Source organism: Typopeltis vanoorti, chromosome 12, assembly GCF_054136105.1.
Source record: "Typopeltis vanoorti isolate ZY-2024b chromosome 12, IOZ_Tvanoo_1.0, whole genome shotgun sequence".
NCBI lineage: Eukaryota > Metazoa > Arthropoda > Arachnida > Uropygi > Thelyphonidae > Typopeltis > Typopeltis vanoorti.
The window spans coordinates 67,329,931-67,348,355 of NC_143560.1; the positions used below are offsets into that span (position 1 = coordinate 67,329,931).

Consider the following 18,425-nt stretch of genomic DNA (forward strand, 5'->3'; position numbering starts at 1 on the left):
AACATGCCATTGATGGGCAATTTCTAATGTCAAGTTTTCCCAGAGCAAAAATTAAAAATATAACGCAAGTAATTGAAAAATGGAAAAACAAAGCAAAATAACTTATAACTTAATTAATATTTAAAATTGAGTTATTAATAAATTAATTCTGGTAGATATCAATGATGACTTAACTAGCAATAAATTCAGTATGTGAAAAGGTTGGTGGAAGAAGTGAGAGTGAAGAATAAGGAAGTAAAAATCGTTAGTATATTACCTAGATATAATGGAAATTAATTACTAAGAAGGACTATGATGGCAAACAATTCAATGCAGGCAGTTTAGAAGGAATGGATGAGAGTTTTTGGATGTATAGTGAATTTGGGGAAAGATTAGATTTGTATAAGAGGGACAGCCGACATTTCAATGCATTTGGCATCAGGAGTCTTGAAAAATTATTAATTGATATGAGACCTAACACAGAAAGTCAGGGAAATTGAATTCTGATGGGAGGAATTGTTAGAATGCGAGTAAGAGCAACAACATTAGATAACTGTGTTAATGATGGGAATGGTTATTATTATGAAAATTATTATGAAGAGAGAACAATTCTGTGTTCGTCCAGTTCGGACCTATCAATCATGTGTAAAGATGTCTACATAAGTAAGGAACTATGAGGGTGGTCTGAAAAGCGATTCACAATGGGCGATGGTGAACTGTGTGATAGCCAGGTGGGTGAAGGTTAATTGGGAGACTGTCATGTGAGCAACAGAAACTTACAATTTTGATACGATTTGTCGGATTTTTTTTTTTTGTAAATATTGGTAAAATATAAATATGGTTATGAGTTATATTATGAGTTATTTCCACATAATTGAAAAAAATAAAAAATAAAAATAAAAAATAATCCAGACCTAACGACCTAAGCTTACCTGCGTGAATTTGCCTCCAATATTCTTATTTTCGATAAATTAAAAATTTTATTTTTTCGAAGAATTCGTTTTTGAAGAATTATATCATATATCAAAATTTGTAGGATCATTTAAGAAAGAGATGGTTAAAAAGAAAATGATTTAAAAATGAAAAGGTATAATTGCACAATATTAAAATAAAGAAAAAATGTAGTTTTTTAATTCATTTATCAATATTATTTTGTAATTAACAAACATATTTACACGTTACATATATACATTAAAACCAAATAGTATATGAAATTCAAAACAAAATTTTTATTTTAAATTTATTAATTAATATTATAGTTATATGCAATACCACATAAATATTCTATTATGTTTTCCCTATCGTAATTTATAACTTTTTCCAAAATTCTTTGGCCAGCCTCATCATAACATCTACGTTTGTGCTGATGTTGAAAACCTGCTACTGCTCTTTCATAATCAACAGCATATGTTTTTTGAAATTTTTGTAGTCCATTTATATATCCATAAATTTGGATGACTTGTGCTGCTGCCAAAGCTCAATTGCAATTCTCGATGACAGGCTTCCTCAAAATTATTTGTCCTATCGCTTCCATTTATTGTTCTTTGGTACACAGACCAAACGTTTGAGGGAAAATTCGGTGGAGCCTTGGTTCTATTATTCCTTAGATGACCTATGTATCTGTTCGTAAACCATTCTAAAATTGGTTCAAATTCATTGGATAAATATTCTCAAGTTCAGAAATAGTGTAAATAATATCTTGTTCTGGAACGAAAGCAAGTGAAGTGATCATTTTTGAATTTAAAGCGATTGCGCATCAGAATTGTATCTGGTTAAAAGTTTGCATGAAACTAAATGCTTACGAAGATTTTGTACGAGATGAAAAAGGCAGCCATTTATTGTTAGTTTGTGGAAATACTATATATAAAACTTGATGAATGGCAATTTCATAATCAACATTTATATTTTCGGAATTAAGTAATGGCCACATTTCAGGTATCATATAAAATAATTTTGTGTATGTTTCAAGAATCTTATTAGGTAGTAAACAATATAAAACAGGGAAAACAGGACTTCCATCCTTTCCAGCCAAAATAAAAAAAAAATTTGAGCCAAAAGAGGGGGGAAAAGTAAAAATGTGCCATTCACAAATAATTCATTCATGCTTTGGCTCCACATTGCATAACTTTCATGATCAAAAATTGATATTGTCATTATGATATAAACGAAAATATTTATTGACTAGCTGACCTCATTTTTTGCATGGGAAATTTCAATATAACTTCTATACAATTTCGTAATTCTACACAGTAAAAATAAACTTAATTATAAGCGAGATTTTTCAAATTTTATGTTTATTCCGTTCTTTTAACTCGTTTCTTAAAAAAAATATTTAAATTTACAGGGTAGTAGATCAATAGAATAGCATTGCATATTTGATCTATTATTTTGTTGCCCAGATGTCTGGTGCCCAGTTGACCATCGCCCAATTGATCGTGTCTCATGGATATGAGATGTAAGCAAGCCCTAAAAGAGAAATCTGATCTTCACTTGTGATCTGAGTATTATCAAAAGTAAGGAGAAATTAATCAAAGATAAAACTGTGTTTACCATTGAAGTTCATTAGATTATCCTCAGCCACTGAGAATGGCAAGGAGACCATTATTTAAGATGTTAGATATAGCAGATTCGAGAGCTTGAGGAGGAAGGATGTATGGGAGGAAGAATGGACAAATTCACAGATCCCTGAGAGTAGTATCCTGACATTGATAAAGAAATTTGAATAGCGGAACTTGGCAGTTTGCAAGGGATGGGGTGGGGGAGAGACCATAAGATGGCTACTCTTTGGAAAATTATGGCGACAGCAACTAAGGCTAGTATACAGCTTGGTAAGTAGGTGTTACAGAAGGCTTTTGAGGATATCATATTCTGAAAGGTGGACAAATGGCTTGGTGTGCTAGAAAGGATTGGTGAAACTTTAAGGCTTCTTAAGGATATTGACAGAAGAAAGTTGAAATACTTGGGACACTTCTCAAAATAGTAATAGAAGGTAAAGTTCCTGGAAACAGAGGAAGGAATAGACTGTCAATGAAATGGATGGATGGATGGATGGATGGATGGATGGCATGTCTGGAGTGATTAATCTTCAGAGGGTTGAAGCCTCCAGAAAAGCATACAACAGGACCACTTGGCAAGGACTGGTGTGACACATCACTGAGCATCTGAGTGACCATATGTTGATGTCCAATGAATAGATGGATGGAAGTAGGCCTCAATGGTAGACCTATGTTTTAATAAGGAAATACCGTGAGCAGACATATGAATTCAAAAAATATCATAATGGAATAACTCACGTAAAATATTATTTAATAGTATAGTTTTTGCCTGTGTATCGCAGGCATCTTCGGTACATTTATAAAGCTAATTGAACAATAACTGACAATTCCAAAGAGCGCCACTTAAGTAGCTAATGTAAGATAACTAAAAAGGTCAATAAATTTCCTAACTAAAAAAAAAAAAATATATATATTTATATATATATACAGGGTGTTCGGGATAAATTTGACAGTTTCGTAAGGAAAAAGAAAATCTTCTTTGTATCTATTAAATTTAATGAATTGACAAAAAAACATTACAGGCAGAGTTAATTACAATACTATCAACAAGATTTACTCAAAATAACCACCATTAGCATCGATCACAGCTTCAATTCTGCTTCGGAACCTCGAACAAGCTGATGCTACAGTCTCCCTGGGAAGGGCCGCAAAAACTGTTTTAATTTTATCCATTAACTGGGCTTTTGTATTACTGGAAGTGCGATTGGTGTCTTTTTCAACTGCGCCCCATACAAAATAATCCATGGGGTTAAGGTCTGGGGAGTTTGGAGGCCAAACATTTGGACTGGTGAAGTCGTAGAAATTTTCAGACAACCATTTTTGACTTTTCCCAGAGGTGTGGCAAGGGGCCGAATCCTGCTGCCATACATACGGCCTACCATTGGCTACCCTTGTTATCCAGGGCTTGACTACAGTTAGCAACTCCACGAACAAAGCCCGAATTCCAATGCCAGGGTTCTTCAACACCTGTTCCTGCAGATTTGCGAGGAATTCTGCTGTACGAACGCAATCAGATCGTCTGCTAGGGATCTTTCTTCTTGCTACATCCTCGTAGTCACCATTGCAAGTCTCTAGTTCATGCCTGATTGTTTTTACTGTATTCAGGGAGCATTGGGCAGCAGTCGTAATATCCTTATTTTGATGGCGGGCACGAATCATCATGATACAAGTTATTCTCTTCCATGATTCAGGTGGGTTCCAGCTATCCATCCTTTCTGACATCTTGTATATGAATGAAGAAGGGTCCAAACTTTTAAATGAAGAGAAGTGTGTGTTAATACATGTAACTTACGGAAAAATATAATTAATTATAAATATGTCAAATTTATCCCGAACACCCTGTATATATATATATATATATATATATATATATATATATATATATAGAATAAAAAGTTAGGAAATATTAGCTGATTTATAAAGTATTATCTCCCATAAAGGGGATAGATGTAAACCATCGGATCTGTTTAAGTTAGGAGAGTGAAGTAGAGTTTCACATGTTTCTTTATAAAGCCTTTCCATAAGGAACCGACTTTTGTGAAGGACTCTTGTCTTGTTCCAATGAACTCTATGTCTAGTGATGGCATGTTCTGCAAGTCCAGACTGTTCAGGTTCAAAGTATTGAATATAAGACTGATGTTCTTCTAGTCGAATAGAGGCAGATCTTCCTGTTTGTCTGAAATAAGATAATCCACAAGAGCAAAGGAATCTGGTAAACACCTGGATAATTAAGATGTGGAAGGTTGTCCTTAGGAGAAGTGAGAAAGGTGGAGATTTTTCTGAATGGTCGAAAGGTAACAAAAATATTCAGTGGTTTTAAAACTTTTGCTGTACGTTCACTAATGCCTTGTACATAAGGGATAGTAATGCGCGTTATTTCTTCTGTGTTTGAAGAGGAAGACATATTAAAACTACTCAAAGCTCTTTTGATGAAGGAATTCTTATATCCATTAGATAGAAAGGAAGAAGTCATATATTGCAGTTCTTTCTGTAATAGATCATCTGAAGAACAAAAGGAGTGGGCCCGATGAACCAGTGTTTTAGTAGTTCCTGCCTTTTGACTGGGATGGTGATGAGATTCAGCATGGACATAATGGCATGTATGAGTCTTCTTTCTATAGACTGAGAAATGTAGGTTACCATCTGGTTGGTGAAGAATTAGAAGATCTAAAAAGGCTAACCGCTTATTTGATTCTACTTCTAGGGTAAACTGAATCCTTGGATGAAGTGCATTTAACTTAGTGAGAAACTGTTGAAGTTCATCAGAATAGCCATTCCATATAGCAAAAATGTCATCGACATATACGAACCAATGAGTAGGTCTGAGAGAAATGTTGTCAAAGATACGTTGTTCAAAATGTTCCATAAAGTAGTTGGAGATAGGAGAAAGAGGATTGCCCATTGCTGTTTCTTCAATTTGTTGATACAACTTGTTTTTAAAGGAAAAATAACTAGAATGTATTACAAAATAAAATATTTTTACAATGTCTGAAGGAAATTCTTGTTGCAGTAATTCAATGCTTTCAGATAAAGGAACATTTGTAAATAAAGAAACAACATCTAAACTGATCATAATATCCAAAACGTCCAAAAATAAAATTTCAGATCTTCTTTTGGACGTTTCGGATATTATGATCATTTTAGATGTTGTTCCTTTGTTCTTCAAACGATCTGTTACAAAAAGAACTGCGATATATTATTTCCTCCTTCTTATCTAATGGATATAAGAATTTCTTCATCAAAAGAGCTCTGAGTAGTTTTAATGTCTTCCTCTTCAAATATAGAAGAAATAATGTGCATTCCTATCCCTTATGTGCATGGTATTAGTGAACGTATAGCAAAAGTTTTAAAATCACTGAATATTTTTGTTGCCTTTCGACCTTTTCTCACTTGTCCAAAGGACAAGCTTCCACATCTTAGTTATCCAGGTGTCTACCAGATTCCTTGCTCTTGTGGATTATCTTATTTCAAACAAACAGGAAGATCTGCCTTTATTCGGCTAGAAGAACAGCAGTCTTATATTCAATACTTTGAACCTGAACAGTCTGGACTAGCAGGAACAAGACAAGAGTCCTTCACAAAAGTCGGTTCCTCATGGAATGGCTTTATAAAGAAACATGTGAAACTCTACTTCACTCTCCTAACTTAAACAGATTCGATGGTTTACGTCTATCCCCTTTATGGGAGATAGTACTTTATAAATCAGCTAATTTTTCCTAACTTTTTATTGTGTGTATATATATATATATATATATATATATATGTGTGTGTGTGTGTATTTTTTTTTTAGTTAGGAAATTTATTGACCTTTTAAGTTATCTTACATTAGCTACTTAGGTGGCGCCCTTTGGAATTGTCAGTTATTGTTCAATTAGCTTTATAAATGTACCGAAGATGCCTGCGATACACAGGCAAAAATTATACTATTAAATAATATTTTACGAGTTATTCCGTTATTATATTTTTGAACTTAATGGTAGACCTGATCAAATGCTTTGGAAATGGCAGTCAAATGTTAACAGTGACTGCACATTTCTCCAAACCATGTCTTGTATTCAATGGCAGATAGAAATGGTTATGAGAAATGCTAGAACTAGAATGGCAGAAGCCATATTTGTGATCACTGATTGGTGGGTTTTGACTGACCTTACCCAAGATGCTTGAGTAAGGGGAATGGGACAATAGTTTGGTGGCTGACTTTTATTTATTTCTCTCTCTCTCTCTCTCTCTCTATCTCTCTCTCAGTTAGTTTCATCTAAGGTTAATGGCATGGTGTGTCATCTGGATTTGTAAGAGATGAAAGCATGGTAGAAGTTGCACCTAAATATATTTCAGGTGGGAGATGCTGGCCTGAGTGGTTAGTGTCTGCTCTCCAGTCAAAAGGCTGCAGGTTTTAATCCTGCCGTGGGCATGGATGTTTGTGATTGTCTGTGAAAATACTAGTGGTGGTGATGAGCAGTAGATGGCATTGATGTAGATGACGCAGTGGAGATGGAGAGTTGTAGAGTAGGTGCCCTCCCTCGATGAGTCTTTGGACTCCTTGGAGGTGTCATGTAATAATAATAATAATAATAATAATTTCATATTCTGGTGTGAGACCACCACCTGACTTATTGGAGGCCTGAAGTCGCTTGGAAAAGTTCCAAGTTTGGTCTCTATAGCAGGGTTTCCAGATTCTAAAAATGAATTAAAAATACAAATATATATATATATATATATATATATATATATATATATATATATATATATATAAAATGAATAAAAACAGAAAAAAAAATTCTTAGGCTATCCACTGTGGGTTAAGAATATAATACAAAATTCACTGTAGGTGTGCAAATGACCTGTCATGGGTTTGGTAGTATTAAAAAAAAAAAAGCCTTGGCAAGAGACTAGAAGACAATTGCCATTTGAGCAGAAGGTAAGTTTGCTGAATTTGAATTTTTATCAGATGCATTTGTTTGGTTTGTGTACAGGTGTAGGATGAGGCTAGATTTTTATTTTTTATTTTTAACTTGAACCATTTGAGAAATGTTGAATTATTATCACTGTTTACTGCTGTGTAGTGCAAAGACTGAGTAAATGGCAATCTGTAGAAAAGTAAATAAGCTATGGTCAGAGTCATCAAGAGGGGGAAAGCGCTTGGCATCTGCAGTATATTTGGAGAGTGAGTTGGTTAAAAAAAAAAGCCCAGATAATCCGCATCATTTATAGTTCTTTGCACTATACTTTAAAGTTGATATTTCAATTAGGTTATCCTCAATTTTATGAAGTGAATCTAAAATTTATTTTGAATGAATAGCTGTTTAGGACTATTTATTGATCTCCCTCTTTCCTTTTTCTCTTTTTAAGATGAAAGTTCTACAAATCAGATACTTGGGTTAGGGGTAACTGTTTTTGTAGCCATTATTGTCAGCATTCTTGTGGTATGTTCATTATGTGTAGTGGGAATTGCCATCTGTATATGCCGAAGGGATCGTCACCAAGATCTGCAGCTTCCTGCACAACATGCATCACATCCTTTGACAGCTGGACATCCACCTTATCCTAGTAAGCGTGTAATGCCACCTTTCTTTTTCTTTCTTTCTTTCTTTTTGTCCTATTGATAAATATTATTACATTTAGAAATAGCACGAATTCTAACTCTCAATTAAATAGGGAGATTTCGCTTCTAGAGAAATCATGATTTGAAGGACTCTATACAATAAGTAAGATATGCATGTTTAGCATAATTGAATGGCGTGTTTTTATCTATCTATCTATCTATCTATATATATATATATATATATATATATATATATACATACATATGCTGATATTGTTATGATGTTTGAATATGATGTTATAAGGTTTACTTCATTTTACTTATGATTAACCCAAGTTATGCTTACTCCCCCCCCTTTTTTTTATCTGCATGCCTGCCTACATATAGTGTGTTAATTTATATGTAGATATGCATGTAGTTATCCTATTTTTTTTAAGAGTTCATGCTGCAGCTTTGTTATCTATTTTGCACTAAAACATTTAACTATAACCATAGCTTTCTTTCATGTCAGTCTTGAAGACATTGTTATCAAAAAAAAGTATGGTTCACTTTTACTGAGATTTCTTCTTCATTATTCAACACCAGTTTTTTGCTTTCTGCAGTATTTCCTCTTCATCTTTCTCTTTTCCTTGTTTCTCAGTCCTTGACACTTACAGTGACTCCAGCAATGAGGTCTCTCAGCCTGCACCAAGAAAGATGATTGTCACAGGTTAGTATGCATTTGTGCAACTTTCCAACAAAACCTTGTATTTATTTTGGCAGACTATGCAGAAATAAAATAGCCATTTTAACTAGTATAATGGATGCAGTCTTTCTAGAGAAGTCATCAATTATTCAAAATTTGTCAATCTGTCCAAAGAAACAATAAAACTGCATTGTGACCTTGGTTATATTATTCATTTGTTGCAGCACATTCTTATCAGTACTCTAAAAAAAGAAATCAGAACTGTTGCTATATTCACAGAAATCATTACTAGAATGCGCTACTCCTCCACCTTCTCAAGTTCAGTGGGAGTTGTTTGCAAAATGAAAACTGGATAGCAGTAACATTAAGTGTATATATAGAAAAAATTGGGAACTCTAACTAAATATAATATGTTTCAGTATATTCATACTGCAGACATCAGTAGGTGAAACTTAAATTCTTGAGAAAGGTTTATCACCTGTTCAGTGAACTGAACAAAACTATAATTGCAAAAAGAATTAAATTCTACCCTAATTCATCTGATAATGCACATCATCAAAGTTTAAAAATAGTCATGATATTCATATTGGATGAATGGACAAAGGTTAATGTGCTATCATAATGAATTCTGGTCACCATTACACACTGTCATGAAAGATGTCATGATACCACTTATATTGTTTGGAACTTTTTACTAAGGTTGATAGACCAGTTTTTGTGGATTTAAGAGATTTTTAGCTTACAATTTTCAGAATATGTTTTTGAAAATTGCTGGAGTCACTGTCTTTTCTGCCTTAAGAGTATCCTCATTTAATACAATATAATTAATCAACAGCCCTGATTACAAAGACACACACACACACACACACACACACACACACACACACACACACACACACACACACACACACACACACACACACACACACACACACACACACACACACACAAAGATTCCCAAAAAGAAAAAAAAAAGAAAAAAAAGAAAGAAACATAAGATTGGACATATATTACACTACCTATTGTGAACGCTTTAGATTAATAAAAATTCATGAATTTAATCTCAGTTCATCCCGTAATTATTATTATTAAGAGAGATCTTTAGGGAGTTAGAGACTCATCGAGGGAGGCCACATACTACATGCACCAGCTATCATACTTATTCTTGAATTCATTCACACTGCTTGCATTCACAATGGTAATGTTCTACAAAAGATATCTTCACAATGGGATCTGATGTTGTTTTTAAAGCTGTGTGCGCATGCACGTGTCTTTGGTAGTTCAGGTTGATTAAGTATCTTGTATTAAGTGAGGATACTCTTAAGGCAAAAAAGGAACATATTTTGAAAATTGCAAGCTAAAACCTCTTAAATCCACAGACTGGTCTATCAACCTTAGTAAAAAGTTCCAAACAATATAAGCGGTATCATTTGTAAAAGAAATGGGTTGACAGAGAATCTCAGTTTTGCAATGAACAGCATGGGCTTACTAAGGGAAGGTCATGTTTTAGCAACTTGCTCACATTCTATAATAACAATGTCACCATTGAGTTAAACAAGGGAAATGGATGCACCATAATACTTTCATATGTTACTCTTCTTTAAACATTCCAAACGTTGATAATATGAATACTTTTGTGGACGAAATACAAAGAATATGAAAGTAATACATTGTATTGTGTAAATATTCAATATTGATTAAATATGTAACTCTCCCAAAATAACTGTTCAATCCAAAACCAATGCAGTTTCAAAGCATACATACAGTACCATCATATACTTACAATACAGTAAATATATGGTTAGTGCTTTAAAGCTGTGTTTGTATGTAGGTGAAGAGAGGAGGAAATTATTTTTGAATACCAACAAGTTAGTTTTCCTTGAGGAAATGGTTTGTAAGGAAGGTTGTTCCATATAGGGATGGGAATCTTTAATCCTTGGCTACTGCTTTGAGAGGAAGTCAGATGAAATGAAATAGGAAAAAGAAAATCAAGTTTGGGTGTGCGCAGGTGGATGCCACTGCTTGTAGTAGTAAATGAAAAGAACAGTGTGTGCACCTAATCATATTTATTATTAGAGGTCAGAGAAGGTGAATTGAAGTTTTTTTTTGTGTGTGTGTGTGCGAGTGTGAGAAAGAGAGAGAAAATGTGACAAAGAAGTTAACTTGATGATGCTTCCATTATTTTAGAGAGAATTGTGGTGAGTGTCAGTAATTTGGTAGGAAACTTTTTTCTGGAAGACAGCTTGGGTTACTTTTTGAGTAATAAATGCTATAAAAGAAACAGTTTTACCCTTTTATTCTTTATGGCTGCATTTTCTGTATTTCATAAATAAACTTGCTCTGCAACATCTGGTTTGTTTGTGATAACATGAAAGATACTAAAAAATAATGTTCTTTCAAGAGGTCTTGTTTTCTCTTGCAATACATTATAACCTTCTTCTTATGGCTGTATAGCTCAAGTCAAGCCTTGGCCTCCTTGATTAGTTATTCCAACCCTGTCTGTCCAAAACTTTACTTCTCCAGTTTTGAACATTTTAATATGATGTTTCTGTTTTGACTAATGGTGTCTATCCATCTTGTTCTTGGTTTTCCTTTTGGTCTTTTACAAATGATTTTACTATTTATTGTCTTCTTAAGAATACTTCCATTTTCCATACAAAAAACATGTCTTACCCAGTGCAACTTTTGGAACTTGATTATACTGGATATTGTGGGCTCTTTATAAAGTTGATATAACTCATGGTTGTATCTGATTTTTTCTTATCAGATACATTGTATCTTATCATTCACTGGGCCAAATATTTTTCTAAGGATTTTCCTTTCAAAAGCTGAAATCAAATTCTTCACTTTTGCCATAACTAGATAACAACTGGATAAATTATCAATTTATATTTTATTATTTTAATCTTCCAATGAATATCTTTTTGAACTGAGTACACAAGAGAGAATAAAAAACCCGATAATCTCTCTTTATTAGATTCGGCACTTCCACAATCTCATTTGGTTGACTGGCGATCATTACTCCTAAATATTTAAATTGTTCCACTTTTTCAATTTCCAGGTTCCCAATTTTCATACTTGTATCAGTTAACTGATTCTGCATGATATTAATCAATTAATCATTATTTTGGTTTTCTGTTGATTAATTTTTAGTTCTATACCTTGTGCTGATTTTCTAGTTCCAAATACATGCTTTCTGTTTAGTTCTTGACATGATGTTAATGTTATCTGCATATGTTACAATCTTCACTGATTTATTTATTAGAATGTCCTTAGTATTTATTAGCAATGATTGAATAACTTATTCTAAAGCTAAGTTAATAAGTATTGGAGATAGACTATCACCTTGTTTTAATCCTTGAGTTATTGGAAGGGATCTGTTAAATCATTTTGTATTTTAACCTGTGCTTTTGAATTTTCTATTGTTAACCTTGTACGTCTTACTATCTTATCTGGTATTCCAAAGTGTATTAAAATCTCATATAATTTTCCTCTATTAACGCTGTCATATGCTTGTTGGAAATCAATAAAAATTTGAATGAATATTTATATCAAATTCCCAAAACTTCTCTAAGAATTGTTTAACTATATATATCTAATCAATTGTGGATTTGCCTTTCTGGAAGCCTCCTTGGTGGACACCAACTATCTTCATAAATGGGTTTAATCTGTTCTTCAAAATAGAAGTAAATATCTTGTATGCTGCACATAAACAGAGAAATACCTCTAATTTTCACAGACCGAAAGTACATGGTAGCCCATAAATCACAAAGGGGTTTAAACATTTAATAAATTTTTTATTTATTAATTATTTTTATTCTTTTTTTTTGTTATAATGTAATACAAAAGAGATTTTTTTTATTAGTTATGAAAAACCACATCATGTAAATGTCTTCCATTTTTGCCTTCCCAAAGATGGGTCCTATTTATGGCATGTTCCATGACAGCTGTTTAATGTTTCTGGCTACAGTGCCCTGACTTCTATGCTTTTTTCCCCATATTCTTTGCTCTGCTTCTCCCGAGTGAAAGACTCGGGAGAAGCAGAGCAAAGAATACCTTCCTATCATCCAGACCTGGGATCTGATGCCTTAAGATGTTTGCCATGTGGTGTAACCAATAGACATTTGGAATGGGGCGGGGGATTCTAGTAGTCTCACACTACTTTGGCCTCTACATCAGCAAGATGGGTGGTCCAGCTAGGATCAGTCGGCTAGTGGGCTTGCTGACAAGGGTCAGCAGTGTATTGAGTAAGTCTCCCTCCCCATGGTCGGGGGGACAGGGGTAGAGGCAAAGCAACACTTTGAGTGAAAGAGAAATTGTAGTTTTTTGGATGTTGAGGATGCAATTGGATGATTTGTTAAAATTTGTTAAGTGAGGAGGAGTGAAGTGCACTGTCATCAGCAAAACTGTGTTCGATTGGTGGTCAGATAGAGTATGTCACTGATATGTAAAAGGAAGAGGGTGGATGAGAGAACAGAACCTTGTGGAACCCCAACATTAGTTGCATAGTTAGAAGATATGAACCATCTGCCATCATGGCATCCAGTCAGAAAAGCTGGCAACCCAGCTGCAGAAGGGAAGGTGTAGGACAGACTGAATGATGAGGGCTTATTGTGCCTGTTGTGCCTGACCAGGTCAAAAGCCTTGGAGATATCATGTGCAACCACTTGTGATTTTCCAGATTTTTCTGTGGTTTTGTTTAGAAATGAGTGACATATGTAAGCATGTACCCAATTGATCAGCAGTGACAGAATCCATACGCATAATCATTCATTAGTTGAGTGTCTTCAAGGTGGCATAGGAGTTGGGTATTCATTATTAAAAATTATGGAAACAACTAATGTGTTATAGTAAAGTCACAGTAATTTGGTCACTCATTAATACTACTGGCCTGACCTCTGGTGAAAAAAAAACTTACTGTATCAAAGCTAGAATCCTGCTGTTATTATTATTATTATTGTTAAGAGATATATTAAGCTAGAGAGCAACATGCTCTCACATAAATTTGAACAGTATGGATGGTGCTCAATAAGAGCTGAAATTATTGCTTAAAGTCATAAAGTAAGGGTTTGCTAGAAAACTTGAACTCGAGTGGGCTGAATGTGTGCCATCCAAATTCTTGGGATTATTATGCCACCGTTATTGTTAAGATTAGGATGAGGTTAAGAGGGCCTGATCATAAGGTCAAATTCCTAATGATTGGAGTAGAGCTCTCTTAGTACCCATCTATAAAAAAGGAAATAAAGCTGAATGTGAGAATTACAGAGAAATTTCTCTGCTAAGTGTTCCAGGTAAGATTTATGCATGCATACTTGAAAAGGGACTGTGAAAAATTCTGGAAGAGAAACTGGGACAAGAACAGCTGGATTCAGGACAAATAGTGACTGTTATGATCACATTTTCACTTTACAACAAACAGTTGAGAAATCATGGGAATATGACAGATACATATTTAAGTTTTCTAGATCTGGAAAAAGCATATGACAAAGATGCCCAGGGAAAAGCTTTTCAAAATGCTATAGTTATATGGGTAAATGGAACATTATACAGGTAAGTAAATAGTTTATATTTAAGTTGTAAGTCAGCAATTAGAATTGAAGAGAATATAGTTAGATGGTTTGATGTGATATCAGGTGTAAGATAAGGATGCATATTATCTCCACTCTTATTCATCTATATGGATTACATTATGAAAGACTTTGCTTTATTCAGACGATGTACATTTAAACACATCCAGTGCAAGTCTCCAGGATTCTCTAACTAAATTGAATGAGAGCTGTAACAAATTTGGTTTGAAAATCAGCAATAAAAAGACCAAAACTATGAAAATAGGCAGGAACATTGGAAAAATCAGCCGCATTCTGAATGCAGAGCCTATAGAACAAGTAAAATATTTTGGCTATTTAGGCACAATTTTTAGTGAAGAGGACAAGTTAAATTTGGAAATAGACATAGAATATGTAAAGCTGGTATGGTGATGATATACGAGGTGGTATCAAAAAGTTTTGAGACTAGGTTTGTAACACGCCAACAGATGGCAGCACAAGGCTGCACACACAGTCACAGGGAGCACCTACCTTCATAAGTCACTGTGCCAAAAGACATTGGGAGCTGTGCAACTGATGCTATTCTGACCACCTGCGTTACCACATGATTTCATCATGGACAGCAAGTTAGAACAAAGAGAAACGTGAAATTCACATTTAAAAAAACATGAAATTTGAGGATCATTACCGGTGACAAAACTTGGGTGTACGGGTACGACCCTGAGACGAAGCAACAGTCTTCACAGTGGAAGAGCCCATCATCTCCACGATCGAAAAAGGCGAAGCAGGTCCGCAGCTCGACCAAGTGCATGCTCATCGTCTTTTTCAACATTCACGGCATTGTGCATCGAGAATTCATCCTCAGGGGCCAGACTGTCAATAGCAAGTTCTACTGCCAGGTTTTAAGGCATCTGAGGGAGGACATTCAGTGAAAGCGACCAGATCTGTGGCGCGCGAAAAACTGGATGCTCCACGACGACAATGCACCCTGTCACCGAGCTCTCCTCACACGTGAGTTTCTCACCAGAAACAACATGCTCTCACTTCCGCACCCACCCTACTCACCAGATTTGGCTCCTGCAGACTTAACCCTCTTCCTGAAGATGAAAATCCAGCTCAAAGGTCACTGTTTTGACACCATTCTAGAGATCCATCGTGAATCGCAAAAGGTGCTTGACATGCTTTGAAAAGAAGACTTCCAGGACACATTCCAGAAGTGGCAAGAACGCTGGGAGCGCTGTATTGCAAGGGGACTATTTTTGAAGGTGATACTGTTAAACGTAGATAATTAAAGTAATTTCTCGTAAACAGAGCTAGTCTCAAAACTTTTTGATACTACCTCGTGTATATATATAAAACTACTAATTTACTGATATTACATTATTACAAACCACTGATATATTGCTTTATTAATTGTTCATTTAACTCATCTGTAACTTCTGTATTCCTTTTAACCTTTTGAGTTAAAAATGTTTCACCTTCTGTAGTTCCTAAATACACGGGGGGGGATTGGGAAGGTTCAAGAGATTTCAGCACCTTCCTGCAAAAACTCAAATCCCGACATAAATTTATGGCTTTAATATAGTTAAAATTTGAATGTGTGTGTGTATGCATAGACACTGTTTTGGGATAGAAGCATAGTGATGTACAGGGTGTTCGGGATAAATTTGACAGTTTCGTAAGGAAAAAGAAAATCTTCTTTGTATCTATTAAATTTAATGAATTGACAAAAAAACATTACAGGCAGAGTTAATTACAATACTATCAACAAGATTTACTCAAAATAACCACCATTAGCATCGATCACAGCTTCAATTCTGCTTCGGAACCTCGAACAAGCTGATGCTACAGTCTCCCTGGGAAGGGCCGCAAAAACTGTTTTAATTTTATCCATTAACTGGGCTTTTGTATTACTGGAAGTGCGATTGGTGTCTTTTTCAACTGCGCCCCATACAAAATAATCCATGGGGTTAAGGTCTGGGGAGTTTGGAGGCCAAACATTTGGACTGGTGAAGTCGTAGAAATTTTCAGACAACCATTTTTGACTTTTCCCAGAGGTGTGGCAAGGGGCCGAATCCTGCTGCCATACATACGGCCTACCATTGGCTACCCTTGTTATCCAGGGCTTGACTACAGTTAGCAACTCCACGAACAAAGCCCGAATTCCAATGCCAGGGTTCTTCAACACCTGTTCCTGCAGATTTGCGAGGAATTCTGCTGTACGAACGCAATCAGATCGTCTGCTAGGGATCTTTCTTCTTGCTACATCCTCGTAGTCACCATTGCAAGTCTCTAGTTCATGCCTGATTGTTTTTACTGTATTCAGGGAGCATTGGGCAGCAGTCGTAATATCCTTATTTTGATGGCGGGCACGAATCATCATGATACAAGTTATTCTCTTCCATGATTCAGGTGGGTTCCAGCTATCCATCCTTTCTGACATCTTGTATGTGAATGAAGAAGGGTCCAAACTTTTAAATGAAGAGAAGTGTGTGTTAATACATGTAACTTACGGAAAAATATAATTAATTATAAATATGTCAAATTTATCCCGAACACCCTGTATATATGTTGCTTTACTGCTCAAAGGGTTTTAAAATCTCTGGGCATATCCTGCAGTTCTCATGAATCTTATAAGTTACTAATATTTATTTATTTTTATCTTATTTCATCTTCTGTACATGTTTTTTTTTGTTTGCAGACATCTGGTATTTTATGAGGTCATTGAATTAGCTAAGTAGGACCAGTAATTTCCATTGAATTCAAAATATTTGGAAGTGCTAACATAGATAAAATCTAAAGGTTTCTTCTTCCCATTTTCTGGTGCTATCTCTTATAGCGAGGGATAATCAAATCATTTGTGCTTGCTAATAGAACTGTTAGTGAACATTGTGTTCTCTCAGATTTTTGTGGTTATAAGAGATCAGACAGAGATTTACAGAAGGATATTAAGATTATGGGGAAAGTCAAAGACCATCTAGAAATTGGAATGGAAAGGTTTTAAAGAGAAAGTAAATTCAGTTTGGTGAGTTGGCTAAGAAAATATCATGTCTGCTCTCCAACCAAGGCTGTTGATTCAAATCCCACTGAGCCTGGACATTTGTGAATGTCTTCAGTTGACGGAGGCCTGAAGTGGCTTGAAAAAGTACCATGTTTGGTTTCTCTCTGTAGCAGGGTTTCTAGATTATATAACCATTAGCCCACTCACAGTATTATAAGTTTACAGACTGTGGATGGGATGTACATAAAGTAGATGTAGAGAATTTCTTGCTATCAAAAGGTTACTCCACCCACCCCTTTTGCAGCCATTGAAAAAAATTTCATAATATAAATCCTGAAGTGCTTAAAATCTTGTTTGAAATTCTTCTATACACAGCATACAGTCCAAACTCAAAACAAGTATTATTGCCTTTGTTTGATCCTCTCAAAAAATGCATTTTTCAGGTACATAGTAAAAAAAATGGTGCATACTAAGCTGCTGGAACAGTCAAAAATGTTTTGGTCATGTATCATTAAAAAGCTTGCAGATCAGTTCAAGTAGTTGAAAAAGCAAGCAGACCACATCGAAAAATGGTACTGAATATGTGTACATATGTAGTATCATTTTTTCTAGATTTATTCAAAAATAAAATGCTCTGCTTCTCTGGTTTATTCTCATATACCATGTAGTCAAGATATGAGTTTCGTTATGGTGTGCATTATTATTTATTTATTTCACAGACTGGTTATAATTGCATCTGTATTGCTACCATTCTGTTTCTGCAAAATATACAGTCTCCATCAAATATATTCTTGTTTTGAGAATTTTGGCCTGGCAGCAAAAGGTTATTAGGACTCTCCTAACAACCTTTTGCTGCCAGGCCAAAGTACTCTTGTAATCAATTTTTTTAAAGTATTATCTGAATGTCATAGGCGATCTGTTGTGTGGTTTTCTAAGGGTATCATTTTGTCTTGACTTAATTCTTTTAATTAGATATAATGATGAATAAAAAAGGAATTTGAAAAAGTATTCTTCTCTTTTGAATTGTAAATGAAAGAATCATTGCTGGCCTGGTGGGCCAAGTTGTTAGCTTGTCTGCTTATTTGTGATTGTGTTTTTTTTGGTGGAAGATGAATTC

At 34.8% G+C, this 18,425-nt stretch overlaps 1 protein-coding gene across 2 annotated transcripts in view; it reads left to right on the top strand.

Moving 5' to 3' along the window:
• LOC150100862 (uncharacterized) overlaps positions 1–18,425 on the top strand; it is a 116,291-nt gene that overhangs the window by 89,542 nt on the left and 8,324 nt on the right. Inside the window, exon 5 of one of the 2 annotated variants that reach the window (XM_090401171.1) lies at positions 7,884–8,089. In XM_090401171.1, the coding sequence (XP_090257297.1) occupies positions 7,884–8,089 (206 nt within the window). The remainder of the gene's footprint in view (positions 1–7,883; positions 8,090–18,425) is intronic. The other variant, XM_090401172.1, reaches the window with a different exon arrangement.